The 18821-nt window shown below is 42.5% G+C and overlaps 1 protein-coding gene and 1 non-coding gene across 12 annotated transcripts in view; both read right to left on the minus strand.

The window, feature by feature from the left end:
- Positions 1-6: 6 nt before the first annotated feature.
- The window catches only part of NUMB (NUMB endocytic adaptor protein), a 163650-nt gene continuing 144835 nt past the window's right edge, over positions 7-18821 (minus strand). For 3 of the 11 annotated variants that reach the window (XM_006170518.3, XM_027769112.1, XM_014585020.2), the window contains 6 exons: positions 13939-14079; positions 9695-9899; positions 6098-6388; positions 4374-4523; positions 2201-2347; positions 410-1125 (listed from right to left, as the gene is read on the minus strand). In XM_006170518.3, the coding sequence (XP_006170580.1) occupies positions 410-1125; positions 2201-2347; positions 4374-4523; positions 6098-6388; positions 9695-9899; positions 13939-14079 (1650 nt within the window). Of the gene's footprint in view, positions 1126-2200; positions 2348-4373; positions 4524-6097; positions 6389-9694; positions 9900-13938; positions 14080-18821 lie in introns of all 11 variants that reach the window. The other 8 variants (XM_027769114.1, XM_027769113.1, XM_006170520.2 and 5 more) reach the window with 6 other exon arrangements.
- On the minus strand, positions 10776-10904 carry LOC114006523 (small nucleolar RNA SNORA51). The gene has a single exon (XR_003548226.1). It is a non-coding gene; the product is annotated as a small nucleolar RNA SNORA51 (small nucleolar RNA).

An 18821-nucleotide genomic window follows, 5' to 3' on the forward strand; every position in this document is an offset into this window, starting at 1 on the left:
AGACAGGCCAGCGCTGAGAGGAGGCAGGTACATGGCCTGGAAACCAAGGGGAGATTGGTTTGCTTCCCATTGTGTTTTATATTCCAGTAAATGTGCTTGAATAGATTTCCTGTTTGGGTAGCTCTGCCTCTCTGTTGCCAGAGGTTTGTAAGGGAGTAAGGGGAAGAGAGACAGAGGGCAACATCTATCTGGACTTCGTAGCTTAAATGCAAGACGGCTTTCTCTAGGAATGGTCTCCCCCACCTCATTCAGAATCACCCCTCACTGTGCTCTGTGCCTGGACTTGTTCCTTGGGACCTTTGGGATTAGAGAAAACAGATCGAAAGACAAAGTCTTCTTTCCTCCTTTGACCCCCCACCCCCCGGCCCTTGCCTAAGTATGGAAAAAAAACAAAAGCCATAGCCACTGCTTAAAGTTCAATTTCAAATGTCTTCTGTAAGTCGCTGGAGAAAGGGTTGGTAGGAGAGGGATTAGTGCGCTGCTTGGACTTGCTTTCTAATGCAGCCCACTGGGCTTCAAAAGGATCCACCGGGCAGGTGCCTGCAGGAACCTCTGTGTGCTTGTCTCCCGAGGCCAACCTGCCATCATCTACACCATTGAAAGCTGCAGAACCATTGAGGTGCTGAGCAGGAGGCTTAAAGAAGGGGCTGGCGGTAGCGCTGCTTGTCTCATACTGAGGGACTGTCTGCTGCTTGACCAGGCTGGGGGATTGATGGGGTTGGGCAGCTTGAGGATGGCCTGCTGTGCCAAACACGTTGGCCACCATCTGGGAGGGAGTGATGCCCACCACAGGCACATTAGGGGCTGGATAGGGCATCCCGTTGGCCACAGGATAGGACTGGGCAGGGATGAAGGCTGGCTGCAGGGGTGGGACCACACCCACTGGCACGGGCTGAGAGGTGAGGAATGCATTCCCTTGGAAAGGCGGTGCTGGCTGGGAGATGGCAGTGGGTGGAGGCGGCTGGAGGACTGGCTGCAGAGGGGCAGCTGAGGCTTGGGGCTGCTGAGCCCGGACGCTCTTAGACACCTCTTCTAACCAGCGGTCGGCCTCAGAGGGAGTGCGTCTGTGACCAGCCTGGAAGAGACCTGGAGAGGCAGCACCAGAAGATTGGCCCCACTCGGTCCCTGGAACCAAGAAGAGAGACAAAAGCATCAGTTAGAGGCCTCTTTCCTCCCCTTAAACTTTGGTTATTTGAACCCTCTTAACTTATGGAGCAAGTGCCCCGAATGGGACATTTTGTGGCTTGGTAGGTGGGAAGAAAGTTTCTATTACCTGCTGAGGAGATTTTGCAGCATGACAAAGAGAACCGTCAGATCATGCAGCTGCCTCAGCCATGCTGAGGAACTGTCCAGAAAAGATTCAAATGCATCAAACCGAGGCAGCTAGCTGATGTCAGAAACCCCTGTTGTCATGGCCCCTCCAGAGCTTAGGAACTATCTTGCACATGCTGAGGGGCCTGAGGTGGTTCCTAGACATATGTTTTTCTAGTAAATTACCTTTATTACTATTTTAAATCTTTTTGGTCTTATAATTAATAGATGTTCATTACAGAAAAATTAGAAAGTATTAAAAAAGCAAATATAATATGCTTTTTGGAGGCTTATCATTGCAGGAGGTAAGCATACCTTCCTACAGGCATGTCTGCCCACTGCCAAATCCAGTGATAGATTCTCCGGGGCTGGGCCCCAGGAATCTGTATTTTATAACAGCTCTGTGAATGATTTGATTCCACAGTCCTTAAAAAACTACCAGTCTAATCGAATATTGTTCTTCTTTATCATCCTTTATTTATTTATTTTTTGGGGGGAGAGGTTTTTGCTACAGGGTACGTGTGCTTGCCAGGAAGACAGAGAGAGACAGAAAGCGAGAAATCACCCCCCAGGGGGGATGGCCACACCGCATTCCCTTCTCCTCCATTCTCCTCTCAGGATTTCAGGCATGCACACACACGCAACTGGCATGGATTTAAACCACCGAGTCTGGGACTCGAACAGCGGTCGATTACATGTGAGTCCAGCAACATAGCCATTATGCCAACTGCTGGTCCCTATCATCCTTTCTTAATAGTGGTTTATTTCCAGGAGGAACTGTACTTTTCCTAAAAGAATTTCTATTTCCCACACAAATAGCTGGCTGATTTTAGAACCAGGGTCACTTATCTGATCCCAGAATCCTCACCACCATCTGTGGCCACCTTACCCGAAAGTGTGGCTGCAATTTCCTTGTTAGCAGCATCAGGGGCATGGGCCCAAGGGTTGGTTTCACGCACAGGCATTGCTACGGGTGCTAGAGCAGTATAGGCTGGCTTAGCAGCAAGCATATGGAAGGCTGAGTCAGTGCCATTAGCTACAATGGGAGCAGACAACATCAATGGAGTTAAATTCATGCAGGGTGTACAAGCGACTCCTCGGAGCTGGGTCGGCCAGGCCCATGTACAACACTGGTGGAACAGTTAAGACAGAAGAGTCGATACTGGGATAACCATGCCTTCTTGCAATGAATACAGAGGTTGAAATTAAGATGGCCGTACTGATAAAGTCAAATGACTGTGCTAGGAAAATATGTTCATCAAGCAATGAAGCCTAAAAAAAAATTCAAAATAAGTTGAATGGAACTTCTCTGTCTTATGAACAGAAAACAAAATCTAACCATTCAAGATATAGCTTAGCTGCTGGCATAATAAAGTACACGAAGTACTTCCCTCTTCTACATTATTCCAAAAGATGGAATTATGCCAACACTAATGGGCTAGATAGAAAGATTCCTTATAATGCGCTGGGTACCATGCTCATAGTACTTCACATGCATCATCTTATTTAATTCCATCAAAACCCCATAAGGCTGGTATCACCTCTACATTACAGAGAAATCAAACTTGGTATATATTTTAATTTGTTTAGTAAATTTGTAATTGGCTACAAAATTAATGTCTTTCTGTTTTGAAGATTTTACCCTCCATGGTAATGTTCTTAATATCTTAAAGTGCCTATTACTGCCTGTTTGTCTCACTTTTTTAAAGTCCCTAAATCTTTGTTGGTTTTACTCACAATACCTAGATCAGTTTCTGCTCCTTTCCCTGGCTCTCCACGATGGTGCCTTTCCCTGGCCTAAGGTATACTCATTCCCTCTTTAGAACTGGGCAACTAAGCTTCTGGTACTGCTGCTATTTACCAAGGCCTGGTCTAAATGACTTCCTCAACCTATAGACTCCGGGGCCCTAAGAGGCAGTTTCACACCCCCTGGGTCTTGTCACTAGAATGTAATGGACACTATATTCAAGAAGGCCTGAATTTAAATTCTGGTCATTTGATTTGGGCAACTTAATGAATCTCTCATCTGAAATGTCTACCTCAAAAGATTGTTGTGGGGATTAAATGAGATAATGCATGAGTCCTTGCTATAACGCGGCAGGCACTGTGCTAAATGCTCAGTAGATTGCCTCTTATTACTGGTATTATAAATGTCTGTTAGATGACTCGAAAAGTGATTTGGTGTACATGAGAGTGAGCACAACGCCCAGAAGAAAGACATGTAGTTGCATCTTCAATTAGGAGCAGGGTATAATCTCTAGCATAAAACTTTCTCTGAGCTCTCTCTCAAAAAAAAGGGGGGGGAAGCAAGGAGAGGAACTCAAATTCTAGATGTCTGTAATTTACATACATTCTTTGTTGACCTCTAAGTCAATACTCAATGTTAATTCAGTATCTCTGAAAGCAACAACTTGTAGTAATTTTTCAATGCCACAGAAGCAAATTTCAGGACGCTTGTTATAGAAGATGAATGAACTAAAAAGCCAAAAAAAGTGCTTTTTTATTTATAAGCCTCTTATGACAGGGGAGTTCTTTGTTGTGGGGCTGTCCTGTGCATTAAATGGTGTTTGACAACACCCCTGGCCTCCCAGATGCTGGGAACAACATCCTCTCCCTGACCTGTCTCCAGACAGAGAATGCCAAATTCACCCTGAGGGGGCAAAACTGCCCCCAACTGAGAACCACTGAGGTAAAGAAAGCATAGTGCTAGAACCAATTCTAATGCCAGCTGCTCCTGGGAAAACTGGCTGGTTGGAGTACCAAGGAAGTGGCAAATAAAGCAGTGGACTGGGACTATAGAAACTCTTAACAGAATGGGATGGAAGATGGGCACATACATGCAAAATGGCAAACAGACATCTTAGGAAACAGAAAGGGGAACGAAGCATGAAGACACTGTCATTTGGGAAATCAGTGGATCTACGACATCATCGGACAGAGACATTAATGGTTCTGACCAGCTCTTGCTTGGAAAGCTCAGGATGCCAACTTACAGTTAGTGAGCAGCAAACTAAAAGTACTAGTTTTAAAGAGCACAGCTGAGCAGGAAGGAGGGCACCAACCTTGGAAGGCGGGAGATTGTGGTGCCACCATGGTCACTGGTTTGGTCATTGGGGCAGACGAGAAGGGGTCCTCAGAGGGTGTGCTGAAGGCATTGGTGATCTGTGAGCACAGGGAGCTGATGCTCTCGGCTTCCCCTTCCACCTCGGGCACTGCAAGGCAAACAGAAAACAGCTCCAGACAGAAAAAGGGGATAATCTGGAACTCTAACTGCATGACAAAACTGGCATCTTACAATCAGAAAGAAAAGTCTCAATTAACCGCCTGGTAAGGTTACAAAAGCAGCTTCAAAACATTCTCTGACTGCTGTCACTCACTGGCTTTATGGATGGGAAAGTATAAAATGTCAACGATTCATCTACTAAGGTCCATCTTTTCCCCTTGCAAATCCCCACATTTATTTATTTCTTCTTTTTGTGACACTCTTGGGAATGTGGTGTTCAGCTATCAATAGATCTTTCTGGAAAACATCTACAACCTTGTTTGCCTTCCAAGCAGTTCCCAAGGCTGTGATGTCAGAATTAATTTCTGGAGCCACTCAGTAATTCTAGTAGAAAACAACACATATAAGTTAAAGTCCAGGGCACCAGGGGATGCCGAGTGCTTGTCTCTGTAAGAAGCTATGGCAGTGTCATCACTCTAATTTTTCTCTGAAGTCTATTGCTAATGATATGAACTATGACAACATGACAAACTGAGCTGAGGTCAGGACTCTGAGATTTCGTTCCTCATACTGACTTTCTGCATCACAGAGGAAGCCAATTTTGTGTGACTTTGCTCATCTGGAAAAAGAAAATAATATGTTTTGTTCCCTCTCTGCTCCAGAGGGAGACTGAAACGAAGTACTTGAAAAATCTGGAGTTTCGATTTTTATAGGAGTTGAGGGCTGAAAAGGCCATCAGTAATCTTTTAGTTCAACTGTTCCTTAGGCCTCGTTTCCTCCATCAAAAGAACTTAACTCTCTGTGCTTTTTTTTACCGTCAGTGAGAGTGTCCTATTGAGACAGAGCTTCCTCATGTTCTGTTACAGTAATGGCTTGGCATGTCTCAGAGGGAAGTGAAAGAGGGCCTGATAAAAGCGCTGACCAGATCTAACACTCCAGCTCCAGATCTTATGATGAAGATGGAGCTGCAGCGGCTGGGGGGGCGGCGAAGCCACACAAAGGCCTGGATAGCAGTTCTGAAACTTAATGGATAGGTGTGAGTAAGCCCACCGTCTCTGATGTGCCTCAGATCTGAGATTTAGACAAGAGGCCAGTTTAGAGTTTCTTCCCTAAGGAGCCAACCAGCCACAAGGACAATGAGCACTTATGTATTTCTTCTGGTACATCTGATAGTAAGGTTATTTAACCATGGGTATTTCTAAAGCCTCTTTAATTAATTCCCTGCTGGGTCCCAAATGGCAGAATAAGAATGGAAACTCTAGACCCTTGACGCTTAGAAGCAGGTTGGCTGAAAGGTGTACACTGACATCACGACAAACATAGGCCTTGTGGCTCAGGCTAGAAACTCCAAGAAACAGAAATTCTGTTTGTTAAAGAAAAATTAATGATTCATCTCCCCCTCCACAGCCCTAAGCTTTCCCCCAATGGGTAATACACAAAATATAATCAACAACCGGTCTCAGGGAGAGACGAGTGTAATGGCATTCGTGTCTCCACTGGAGGTGCTGATATTGCTGGTGCTAGAGCCCACACGAGTGACAAGTCAGGAGGATGCTGTGGTACCTGCGTTTTTTATGGGGAAATCAGTCTTCCTCTGCATAGTGGAAGGCAACTCATTGATGCGTAGGGACAGTTGGCGTTTAAAGGGTGACATCTTCTGGCTAAGAGCAGGAAATCCTCGGAAAGAGCCTTGGCGAGCAAGTTGTTCAATAGGCGCGTGCCGGCGTGGGATGGCATGAGGATTGTTCATCTCCAGAGAGGCAGTGGAATCCAAAGTGGGAGAGGTGGGAGAGGACGGGGATGGGGCAGTGTTGCCAGGGGCCACTGATGAACCAACTGTCTTGTCTGCTTCAGCTCAAGAAAATCGTGAGAAAGAGAACCTTAGCATTGTCTTCAAATAATCTGAGTTCACAGACCTGAGGAACTCAAAAGCGCTCTAGGTCCTTGCATCTATCTCGTCCAACATCTCTTACAAGACAGGTTAAAAGCAAGGTTCAGATCTCCTACTCTGCAGGCTGATAAACGATTTAATAGCTTACTACGTGCCACATGGCATATCTATAAAAATAAAAATATTAGATCTTTTATTCTCAGGCAGTGACTTACGAGTTAAGACTTTGAACAAGGTTTTTAAAACCCAGTTCCTATGAATTCCTGTGTGAGGTCCTTTAAAGAATGACAGTTTATGGGGCCAGCAGGTGGTGTGGAGGTTAAGGCAGCCAGATCCCACACAGCTGGCTGTGTGACTGAAGTCCTGGATTCGATGCCTTGAAGAACACTCTGGGTGTCTGTGCATGCAAACCCAAGGAGAGGACACTGCAGTGTGGCCTACCCACCCTGACTGTGGCAAATCTCTACCCTACACCTCACGATTCTTTGCTATCTCAGGACTTGATCACTTTGGCAGCTGCTATGCAAAGTGATGAGGATTATTTGGTGTTATTAAAGAATATACTTTCAGTCTGAAAATCACTAAGGTAAAATAAACAGCAGCTATACAGATTCAACTTTCTAGTAAATATAGCATGTTGACTTTTATTCTCTGGTATCCCAGTGCAAATGTTGATAAGATATGAAAAAAAAAAGGGAACCAGCAGTTAGCGTAATGGCTATGTCGCTGGACTCCCACGTAGTCAACCGCGGTTTGCGTTCTGGATCTGGTGGCTTAAAACTCATGCCGGGTGCGTGTGCGTGCGTGCCCAAGATCCCGAGAGGAGGAAAGAGGGGTTGCGGCGGTCACATCCCGGGGGGGGGGGTGATTTCTCGCTTTCTGTCTCTCTGTCTCTTTCTGTCTGTCTGGCGAGAGCACGTGCCCTATAGTGAAAAAACCTCTCAAAAAAAAAATATATAGATATGACAAAAAGTCACAATCAGTAATTTCATTTTAAGTAAAAATATGTATGCTTTTGCGGGAGGGCTTTGAAATTAGAGCTATCTGGGTCTGTAGTCAGTTAATGATGTTATTCAAAGTGGCTAGATTAGAATTAAAAGGATAGTAAAAAAAAAAAAAAACAACCCAAAACCCAAATGTTTATATATGTACGTACATACATACATACAAATATATACACATACATATATACAATTTTTTTTGAGAGGTTTTTGCTATAGGGCACGTGCGATTGCCAGAAAGACAGAGAGAGACAGAGAGATAGTGAGAAATCACCCCCCTGGGGGGGATGGCCACACTGCAATCCCTTCTCTTCCATTCTCTCAGGATCTTAGGCATACACGCACACGCGCCCGGCGTGAGTTTAAGCTACCGGGTCCGAGACTCGAACCGCGGTCGGCTACATGGGAATTCAGCAACATAGTCATTACACTAACTGCTGGTCCCAATACATACTTTTTTTTTAAGAGAGATTTTTGCTATAGGGTGTGTGCTTCTCAGAGAGACTGAAAGCAAGTAATCATCCCTTGGGAGGGATGGCCATACCACAGTCCCTTCTCCCATCTCATCCTGGGATTTTGGGCATGCATGCATACACACCGGCATGAGTTTTAAAAGCCACTGGGTCCAGGATTCGAACTGCAGTCAACTACATGGGAGTCCAGAAACATAAATTATGCCATCTGCTGGCCCCCCAAAATTATATTACTGTCTACTAGTTAAATTGAACACTGCACTGCTTGCTGGTTTCAACCCTGGCTAACCACAAGAAGGCAAAACATTTTTCTTGAGTCCTTTCATTTACTTGTAAAATGCATCCCAAATCAATTTTACAGACTCCTGAGTAATTTGAATGCTTGTACAGACATTTTTGCTAAGATGCCATTCATACCTAAAAAATCTCATATTCTATAAAATCATACAGTGAAGTTAATGGGCTATAGGAAAAAGGAACTGACCTCTCAAAAATCTAGGTTTTTTTTGTGACTAAAGCACCTAAAACCAGCAGCCTAGTAACAATAAAACCCACACCACTGTTAAATGTCTGCCAGCATCACAGTGGATCCTTTGCAGCCCCAAACTCGGATTTGTGCTGTGTCCTTCAAGATGTAGACCTTGGACCCAGCTGCAGTGCTGCATGCTGCTAAGATGCTGCTGCTTGGAGGCTGCGGCCATATAGAGGCATAGGTTCAGCTTCTGGCCCACCGACACAGGCCAGCCACAGTGCATGCCTGTAGCCCTAGCTAGCTAGGAAGCTGGGATAGCAGGATCCTGACATGTGGAGACCTGTCACACACATACACACACAAAACAACCCCCCCACACACACACACCAAAAACAACTCTCTCTCTCATAAACAAAATTAATATACACTTGGGGCCAGGAGGTGGCATGGTGGTTAAGGGCGCTGGACTCCTGCATGGCCAACAGTGGTTTTAATTCTGGACCTGGCATCTTGCTTTCTCACTTTCTCTCTCTCTCTCTCTCTGGTCAAATTAAAATAAGTAAATAAATAAAGTTAAATAAAACAATTCTTTAAAAAATTAACTAACATTTAAAAAAATAGCAACCCAAAAACTACGAGCATGAGATTGCCTAGAGGAGGCAAAAGAAAACTGCTTACTTCTTCCCCCTAAAAGAAAAAAAAAGTGGGACCAGCAGATGGCGTAATGGCTACATTGCTGGACTCCCATGTAGTTGACTGTGGTTTGAGTCCTGGACCTGGTGGCTTAAACTCATGCTGGGCGCGTGTGTGTGTGTGTGCCCAAGATCCCAAGAGGAGACTGGAGGAGAAAGGATTGAGCCATAGCTATCCTCACTGGGAGGTGATTTCTTGCTTTCTTTTTCTCTGTCTTTCTTTCTGGCGAGTGCACATGCCCTATAACAAAAACATCCCCCCACCACCAAAAAAAAAAAAAAAAAGAGAAAGAAAAAAAACAGTAGATCCTTGATGACATTTGCCTCTCAGAGATGAATGCATTAAAATTAAAAATCTGTCCCAGGATTGGGGTTCGGGTCAGGGGACTACAAGGAGGCTCTCAGTTTCTTCAACTGTATTCTCAACTTCTCCAGATAGCTAACTATAATGGAAAGAATAAATACTTTTGAAACCATTAAGATAGCCACTATAAAGGAAGGCTCTTTGGTAAGATTCTCAGCTTTGTCCGAAGGTCTTCCTATATTGCTAAGGCTCTCACTGACTGTGAGAAAACTTGTCTAGTAGAGAAAACTGCATTAAACAAACACACGGTAGTAGAACAGATTGTACCTTTCTTGGCATCTTGCATTTGTTTCATGACCTCCTCTCTTTCTGCTTGTTCAGTGGCTGTTGTGACCCGGAATGATCCTTCTCTTGTAAAAGTGGTCCGGCTAGCATCAAAAGTGGCAGTCACTCCACATTCCTTCTCCCGCTTCTGCTTACGCTCTAAACAGGCTGCAAAAGCACAGCCTACTGCATGGCTTAGTCTCTCACCCTGTAGAAACAGAGGTTGGGAAAGCTTTTTTAGAGTGACAGTATCAACAATCAACAATTACGTAAGAATAAGTGTGTTTTCACAGAAAGCATAGTATTGTAAACCCCAGCTTGAAACTAAGTTTTAATATACCAGTAGGCCACATTAATTTATTTTTTAAATTTTTGCCAGAGGGTGAATGTGTTGGCCAGAGAGAGAGAAAGTGAGAAAGCGTCTCCCACAGGGGGTGGTCATGCTGCAATCCCGTCTCCCCTATTTCTCCCTCCTTTCAGGATTTTGGTAATACATGTACATATGCTCGTTGTGTTTTGCAAGCAGCTGATCCGGGACTAGAACCATGTGGTTGGCTATATGGGATCCAGCTGCCTTAACCTCCTGGCCTGCCACATTAATTTAAATAAATAAGTCATCTCAGATAGTGCTCATGATACTTCAACGATATGAACTATTACAGGCCTGGGTAAGGCGCTCACTGCAACCTGTGATTCTGGGAACAGCCAGAGTCAGCTTCTCTGACTCAGGCTCCCTCTCTCAGTTACGCCTTGGCCGCCACCTTAGGAGACCCTCCTCAAAGTTCTAAGCTTTGACAAGCCCTAGCTGCCCTTTAGGGGAACATCAGAATTATTTACCAAGCATTTCTAAGAAACCACTGGAAAGGCAAGGTACATTTCAGAAACTTAAGTATATTGTTAACATGGTCTGAGAAAAAGGTATAAACTTAAAACTTCTGATAAATAAACACAACTCCTTTCTGAATGCTCCCCCTCTAAATAGTCCTCCCTCTTTATGGCCCGCAGTCCTTTTCGGTTTTCTCCATAGCCTTCTTACCTTCTTTTTAAAATGTCTAACTGACACATAGTAATGGTGTGTGTGTGAGGACGTGCCCACATTCACAGTACAGACGAGGCACAGGGCCTGGGCTGAGACGTGTGGGTGGGCTCACTCTGCCTCCTCTGTGTATACAGTCAGTGTAGGAACGCAACCTGCAGTGAGCACCAGGTCAATAATGGCAGTATTTATGAGTTACCATGTGATGTTTCAGACATGGATATGATGTATAATGGTCAAATCAGGGCAATCAGCATGCCATCACCTCAGATACTATTACTTCGTGTTGGGATCAGACTTCTTCTAGCTCTAACCCCCAAGTCTGCCTCACAGGCCAAAGTGAAAGCATGTTTTCATCTCTGTACTCTATTTACAGAGGGATTAAATAGATAAAACTGAGTTGTGTGGGGGAGGAGAATGTTTATAAATACTGTCTTACAGATACATTGGCCTACCCAGAATCAATTTAACAAATTCAGTGGATTATTTTTACCAGAGAAATATATATGTATTATGTATGTATACATACACACACACACATTTATTTAACTTTATTTATTATTGTTTTTAAAATCTGACCAGAGAAAAACAAAGAGAAAGAAAAAGAGAAAGTGAGAAAGCAAGCCACCAGGTCTGGGACTTGAACCATGGTTGGTTATGTAGGAGTCCAGCATTTGAACCACCATATCACCTGCTGGCTCCAGGGTTATTTATATTTAAACCATACCCTAACTGTGGAATAAAAAGGTTAGAGATGGTACAGTAACTCTTGGCATTATTCATAAGAAAAAGATTTTTGGAAACAAGGCATCTTCTGTGGTGTTCCAAATTCACACCATCAGACAACTGCTCCTAAAGACTGCTCTGAAGGGACCAGCAGTTAGCGTAATGGCTATGTTGCTGGATTCCCATGTAGTAGACCGTGGTTCAAGTCCCGGACCCAGTGGCTTAAACTCACACCAGGCGCTGTGCGTGCGTGCCCAAGATCCCTAGAGGAGAATGGAGGAGAAGGGATTGCGGCGTGGCCATCCCCTCTGAGGGGTGATTTCTCACTTTCTATCTCTCTGTCTCTCTGTCTGGTGAACGCACGCGCTCTATAGTAAAAAACCTCCCCCCAAAAAGACTGCTCTGAACAAGTCATTTCACTGGACTTCACATGCCAATAGCAGATATTGTAAGGACAGGTAATGTTTAAAATGCTTTTTGTCCCCAAGATTTTACATGACTGTAAGCCTTTGACTACTTATTTAAAGACTGATAGACTTTATGAATCCATGTGATTTCCATCTAACTTCTCAGTAAATGATATAAAGGCTAGGTGTTAAAGTATGAGACAGAATACTAAAGATTCTTAAGAACACTTTTGCATTTTTTTATTATTAATTTATTATTATTTATTTATTTTAAAAAAATTTGACCAGAGACAGAGAGAAAGAGAGAGGAGGACAGTGAGGAAGCAAGCCGCCAGATCCAGGACTTGAACTGCAAGTCCATGTGGGAGTCTATTGCCTTAACCTCCACATCACCTGCTAGCTGCAAGAACACCTTTGCATTTAAACACAACTCTACTGTAAGAGCTATAGGTCAGGAAGCTTATAATTTTTCCTAAGCCTAGAGCAGAAGTCCTGAAGAGTGACGATGCCCTCGACCAACAGCATCATCTTGGAACTTCAAATTCTCAAGCCCCATCCCCAGCCCACCGAATGATAAACTCTAGGAGCAGGGTCAAGCAATCTATGTTTTAAAACAAGCTCTCCAAGCGATTCTGATATAGTAGAACCACTGGCCCAGGAGATCTGACAGCTTACGAGGCTACGATTTGATAATAAAATAGTTTTCAAATTAGTATCAGGAAACTCTTGAACTCTGGATTTTATGAGTGTAGTGATAGAAAATACATCGTCTTGGTGGTCTTGGTAGCTTACTTAGAGTCTGGGACCCAGAGGATGAAAGTGCAGTTAAGTTACTTCGACTCATTTTCAAAGCACCTGTTTCAAACCAAGGATGAAAATCTTTAGCAATGTTAGCTACAATTTTGGGAGTACTTACTGTGGGCCACCCCCTCTGCTAAGTATACTTATAATTGTTATTTAATTTGTTCTCCACAATGGTTATCTCCATTTATAGAATAGATATTAAGATTTAGAGACTGTTAGGTAACTTGCCCCAAATCTCATAGCTACTAGGAACCAGAACGGAAACCAGGTCTGACTCAGAGTCTGACATTTTAACATTTGTTTATATGACTGTCTCAAAGAGCTATCAACTTCTGGTCAATTTCAGTGCATGGCCATCACTTCCAGGTTAAACCTGGAAAAGAGCTTTATTGAGTTCAGCCTTCGTTAATGGCTATCCTGCCTGACTCCGGTTAGACTTTTACAAAAATTCGAAATTACATACTCAATGCTATTTACAGTGAGATCACTGTCATCTAAGAAACTTTTCTCTCATGCCGGAATTTTGGGTAATTTACATGAAGATTTAAATTATTCTCTATTTTTAAAAAACAAAAATTCTACCATGCAATGATTTTTAACATATTTCAATCTACCATAAATTAGTATTCCTATTTTTTTAATTAAAAATACATTCCAAATCAGATCTTTCATTTGTAGTAGTCTCTGCAAAAAAAATTGATAAGCCCCTTCCAAATGTCAGTATTTTTACCCAAGTGTGTTAACAAATACGTTTAAGAATCCTGAAAATACTTTCAATAATAAAACATTTAAAATAAAGTTCAGTAACCTCCATTACCAGAGCATTTTTAACTCTCTGTTAACAACTCTGGGTCTCGGCCAGTCATGCCGCTCTGTGAGTGGCAATTCACAGGGTCACACACACCAAGAGTATGAACTATAATAGCTGAAGAAAAGGAGCAAAAGGAAGCTAGTGTAGGCACTTCTAAGAGCAGACGCAGCACATGTACTTGTTGAAAGTGTAGTGGATGGGGCCAGCAGGTGGTGTGGTGGTTAAAGGTGCTGGAGTCCCACATGGCCAACCACAGTTCGAGTGCAAGACCTGGCGGCTTGCCTTCTTGCTTTCCCTTTCTCTCCCTCTCTGTCTGATTAAATTAAAAAAATGATAACAAATGGAATTAAATAAATAAATAAATATTTTTTAAAAAGAAGAAAAGAAAATGCAGTGGAAACTGCTTGACTGAGCCAACTTGGAAGAGAGAATACTCGTAATGAATACACGCTGCCGGACTCACCGTGTCCTTGACAGCCATGAAGCAGTGACAGATCCAGCGCCGAGTGGTGCCATCACGACATATGTAAGAGAAGGCTCTATCGAAGTTCCTATCTGGGGCGCAGAAGGAAACTTTCTCTATTGTCTGGTCAACTATGAGATCCTAGAAAGTGGGAAGCACGAAGGAAGAGAGGACTTACGAGGTTATTAAAATAAACACACGATGTTCATTCTACAACGCAGAACACCTACATCTGATGCACTAGGCTATGACGTAGCCAGATCTGTGTCAGGTAGCTAGAATACTGAGAATGTGACTTAAGAGACATCCCAAGAGGCATTTTGCCCAGATGCCTCCCTCACTTCATCTACTGGGTCGTCCCAAAAGTCACGATGTGTCTTCTATGCAAAAACGAGTCATGATTTTTCCAACAACCCAACACATGTTCTAAAACATGCCTGTGGGTTATAGTTTCAGCTCTCTTTTACATTTCTTGTTCAATTTGACAATATATAAAAATTTATATATTCACTCTTTCTGGTTTATTTGCAAATACAGGCAGATATGTAAGTTAGTCCTGTTTCTACAACTTTTGTTAAATAAATTAGCACTATATATATATATATATATATATACACTGTCGCAACTTGCCTTTTAAAAGGTAACAATATACCTTCATCTAGTGAATTTCTTATTTCCAATACTATATTTTAAAAAAGACTGGTATATTATTCCTAACATCTGGGTCATCTTGATGCTTGGTCTCTATGGATTGGTAGTTCTGATGAGAGTAAGTCACACTTTCGGTTATTGTGTATGCTGAGTAATTCTGCACAGAATTGTACACATTATGAATGTTATGCACTGAAGAGTCTATCCTATCACATTTCTGGGAACTGCTTTTTTTTTTTTGTCTTTTTCTTTCAATTTGCCAGACGTTGCATGCACTCACCAGAGAGAAAGAGAGAGAGCAGGAGAGAAAGAAAGAAGGAGAGGGAGAAAGCACCCCTCAGTGGCGCATGGTCACGCCACAATCCCTTCTCCATGCTGTCAGGATTCTGGGCATGCACATGCATGTGCCTGGCGTGTTTCTCAAGTTTCCAGGTCTGGGACTCAATCCATGAGGTCAACTATGTAGGATCCAACTCCCCAATAGACAATGGGGTCAGCCCATACTTTTGGCTTTAATAAGTAATTAATTTGGTTATACTCAACTGGAAAACTATCTTTTGGACAGCAACTTAGATTCAGTTTTTATGCCCTTATCTAGGCTATGTGGAATTTGCCTTCCATTTGCCTGTTAAGGGGGTCACAGATTTGGGCAGAATTTACAGACTTAGAGCCTTCCCTCCTTTAGCGCTCTCGTTTCCAGGACTCTCCTTTCACATTCTAGTAGCTGTTTTTGCCTCAAATTCTGTCTTCTGTTTTTTTTTTTTTTAAACCAGAAATACTAAGAGTTTAGATTTTAACTATTGGGAGTTTTAGTTACCCTATATAGTAGAGACTGGCCTGTCCTTGGGTTAGAAGGTATGAAATGGGAAATCATCAAGTGCCATTTCCTTCTTCCACATGTCACCTTCCTCCCGAATCTGCCTGCTTTAGGTTATTCTCTAGTGCCTTCAAATAATCAGGTTTTGTTCAGTTTATTATTGTTTGTAGGAGGGTCAGCCCAGTAGGAGCTTTATTCAGCTATTGCTAGAAGTGAAACATATTGAAGATACTTTCAAAAACATTATTATTAAAAAGAAAATAATTTTAAAAACATACATTTCATTTTCCACCGATACTTAAATCCTTAATTCAATCAGACTTTCCATCCACAAGTCAACTAATTTACCCCTGTTTCTATAAAACTATCCAAGAATTACTATATTCTTACACAGAAACACGATCAGAACCATGACAGACATGGTTGGGGAGATGAGAAAGCAAGGCAATTTGTCATTGCTCCTGCTCAAAGGTAAGGGACTCAAATTTTGGCTTCTGTTTCATGACAAATGTATACAGAAGGACATGACATGGCCTTATCACAAACACTGATCCCAATACTGTATCAGCTCCTGCTTATTTGCTAAATATAAAGGTGGGAAGATGAGTCCAGTGGTGACAAGCCACCAGTTGTCACTCAAAGAACGAAATTAATGAATAACAATGATGAAAGTTGCCACTAGGGGGCAACATCATTTTTCATCTATTGTAAATATATGGGGTCTTCAGTAAGTGTGTAAAATGGAATTAAGAGGGACCAGCAGTTGGTGTAATGGCTATGTCGCTGGACTCCCATGTAGTTGACTGTGGTTCGAGTCCTAGAGAGGAGAATGGAGAAGGGACTGTGTGTGGCCACCCCCCGGGGGATGATTTCTTGCTTATGGTCTCTGTCTTTCTGGTGAGTGCATGCGCCCTATAGCAAAAACCTCTTCCCCCAAAAAAACAACGGAATTAAGGTTTGAGTGTCAATGCAACAATTTTTTTAAACTGCATTTCTTTCAAAATACACATTTTCTATGAACTTTATTAAGGTCTGCCGTATAACACAGTTAAATACATAGCTTCAAGAATAACAAATTCATCCAAAACACTAACAAACACTACATAGGTTTTTTAAAATGCGCTAAGTAAAATACATGTTGTTTCCAACAATAATGCACTAAAATTTAAGACTATTGCTTCTCATAAAAGAAAGGACTAAAATGCAGTTACATTAAATCACTTAAAATCTATCTTGGGGGCTGGCAGGTGGTGTGGTGGTTAAAGGCACTAGATTCCCACATGGTCAACCACGGTTCGAGTCCTGGACCCAGTGGTTTGCTTTCTCACTCCCTGATCCCAGTCAAATAAAAAAAAAAAATTAATAAAGTTAAATGAAAAAATTAAAAAAAAAAAAAGACTATTCTTGGTAGAGCCAGCAGATGGCATAGCAGTTACATTGTTGTACTCCCATATGGCTATGGTTCAAAGTTCCAGACCTGGTGGCTTGAAACACGCTGGGCACATGTGCAAGCATGCCCAAGATCCCAGGAGGATATGAAGGACCAGGGACCGTGGCTTGGTTATCCCCCCAGGGGATGATTTCTCATTTTTCCCTCTCACTGTATCTCTCTCTGGTGAGCACATGCACCCTAAGACAAAAACCTCTATAAATAAATAAGTACAATTGTTGTTAGTTGAGACACAGTGGTACAAGAGAGTGCTACAGCATAAGCCTGGGCTCAGGGGAGGTGCAGTCTTGGCTCCCAGACCAACCTGAACAGGTGGAGCAGTAGCATTTGCCTGTGAACCTAGTTAACTGGGAGGCTGGGGCACAGGGTTGCAACATGGTGAGACTTTCAAAAACTACCACTCTCTCAGGAACCAGCAGGTGGCATGGTGGTTAAGGGGCTGGACACTCCCACCTGGCCAACCATGGTTTGAGTCCCAGACTTGGTGGCTTGCTTTCTCACTCTCTCTCTCTTTATGTCTCCCCTAGGGTCAAATGAAAATAAATGATGAATAAATAAAGTTAAATAAAATAATTTTTAAAAATTACCACTCTCTGTCATAAAAACAAAACTAAACAAATCTGTTCTTTACCACCATACTTTTTCTTCTTCCACTGACATTCAAATTTTTTGAAAAATTTTCTGACTAATTTTTTTCCTGGCTTTAGGTCTTTTGGAATATTTTAATTAATGATTAAATGCACTTATATAATACTCTGGCTCCCCAGGGCCAGAGTCTGTGACTCTATTCTTTTTTTTTTTTTTTTGCCAGAGGTGTGTGTACTCATCAGAAAGAGAGGAAGAGGGAGAAAGCACACTCCAGTGGCATGTGGTCATGCCACAATCTGTTTTCCTCCATCATTTTGGGATTCTGGGCATGCATACACATATTCCTAGCATGTTTCAAGCCACCAGGGCCAGGATTTGAACCACACAGTGGGTCACGTGGGATCTGGTTCCCTTAACCATCATGCCTCATGTGTCTTTATGCTTATTTAGGCCTTTAGGATCCCTTTTTCTCAAATGCAAATGTAACCTATGATTTGAGATATTGTTTGGATTTTATGTAAAGATTAACCAAAAATCCATTTACTAGTTATTCAGAGTTCATTTAAATTAGATTTTCAGTTAAATATCCAGTTAAGTAGTTGAAACACTACTTTTTAAAAACAGTGTTCTCTTTTTTTTTTGAAGAGATTTTTGCTATAGGATGTGTGCACTTGCTGGAGAGATAGAAAGAGACGAAGAGAGAGAAAATGAGAAATCGCCCCCCCCATGTCGGGGGTTGGTCATCCTGCAATCCTTTCTCCTCTATTCTCCTCTTGGAATTTTGGGCACTCATGCACACATGCCCAGCACAAGTTTCAAGCTGCCAGGTCTGGAACTCAAACCATGGACAGCCATGTGGGAGTTCAGCAGCACCTTAACCACTAAACCACTTGCTGGCCTCAAATAGTGTTTTTTGTTAAAGAATTATTTAATATTATTTATCATTCATATTATTTTAACTTGATCAGACAGAAGCAGAGAGAGAGAGAGAGCGAGAGAGAAAAAATGAGAAAGCAAGCCACTAGGTCAGGGACTCAAATCACAGTTGCCCATGTGGGAGTCCAGAGCCATCATTCCACTTGCTGGCTCTCCAAAATAGTGTTTTCTTTTTTTAATTTTTATTTTAAATTTAATTTTCTTTTATACAGTCAATCACATTATTTCGCTTACAAAGTGAGTTTGTTTTTTTTTTTCTTTTGGAGAGGTTTTCGCTATAGGGTGCGTGCGCTCACCAGAAAGACAGAGAGAGACAGAGAAACAGAAAGCGAGAAATCACCCCCCCCGGGCAGGAATGGCCACGCCCCAATCCCTCCTCCTCCATTCTCCTCTCGGGATCTTGGGCACACACGCACATGTGCCCGGTGTGAGTTTAAGCTA

Source organism: Tupaia chinensis, unplaced genomic scaffold (genome assembly GCF_000334495.1).
Source record: "Tupaia chinensis unplaced genomic scaffold, TupChi_1.0 Scaffold148607_1, whole genome shotgun sequence".
NCBI classification, from domain to species: domain Eukaryota; kingdom Metazoa; phylum Chordata; class Mammalia; order Scandentia; family Tupaiidae; genus Tupaia; species Tupaia belangeri.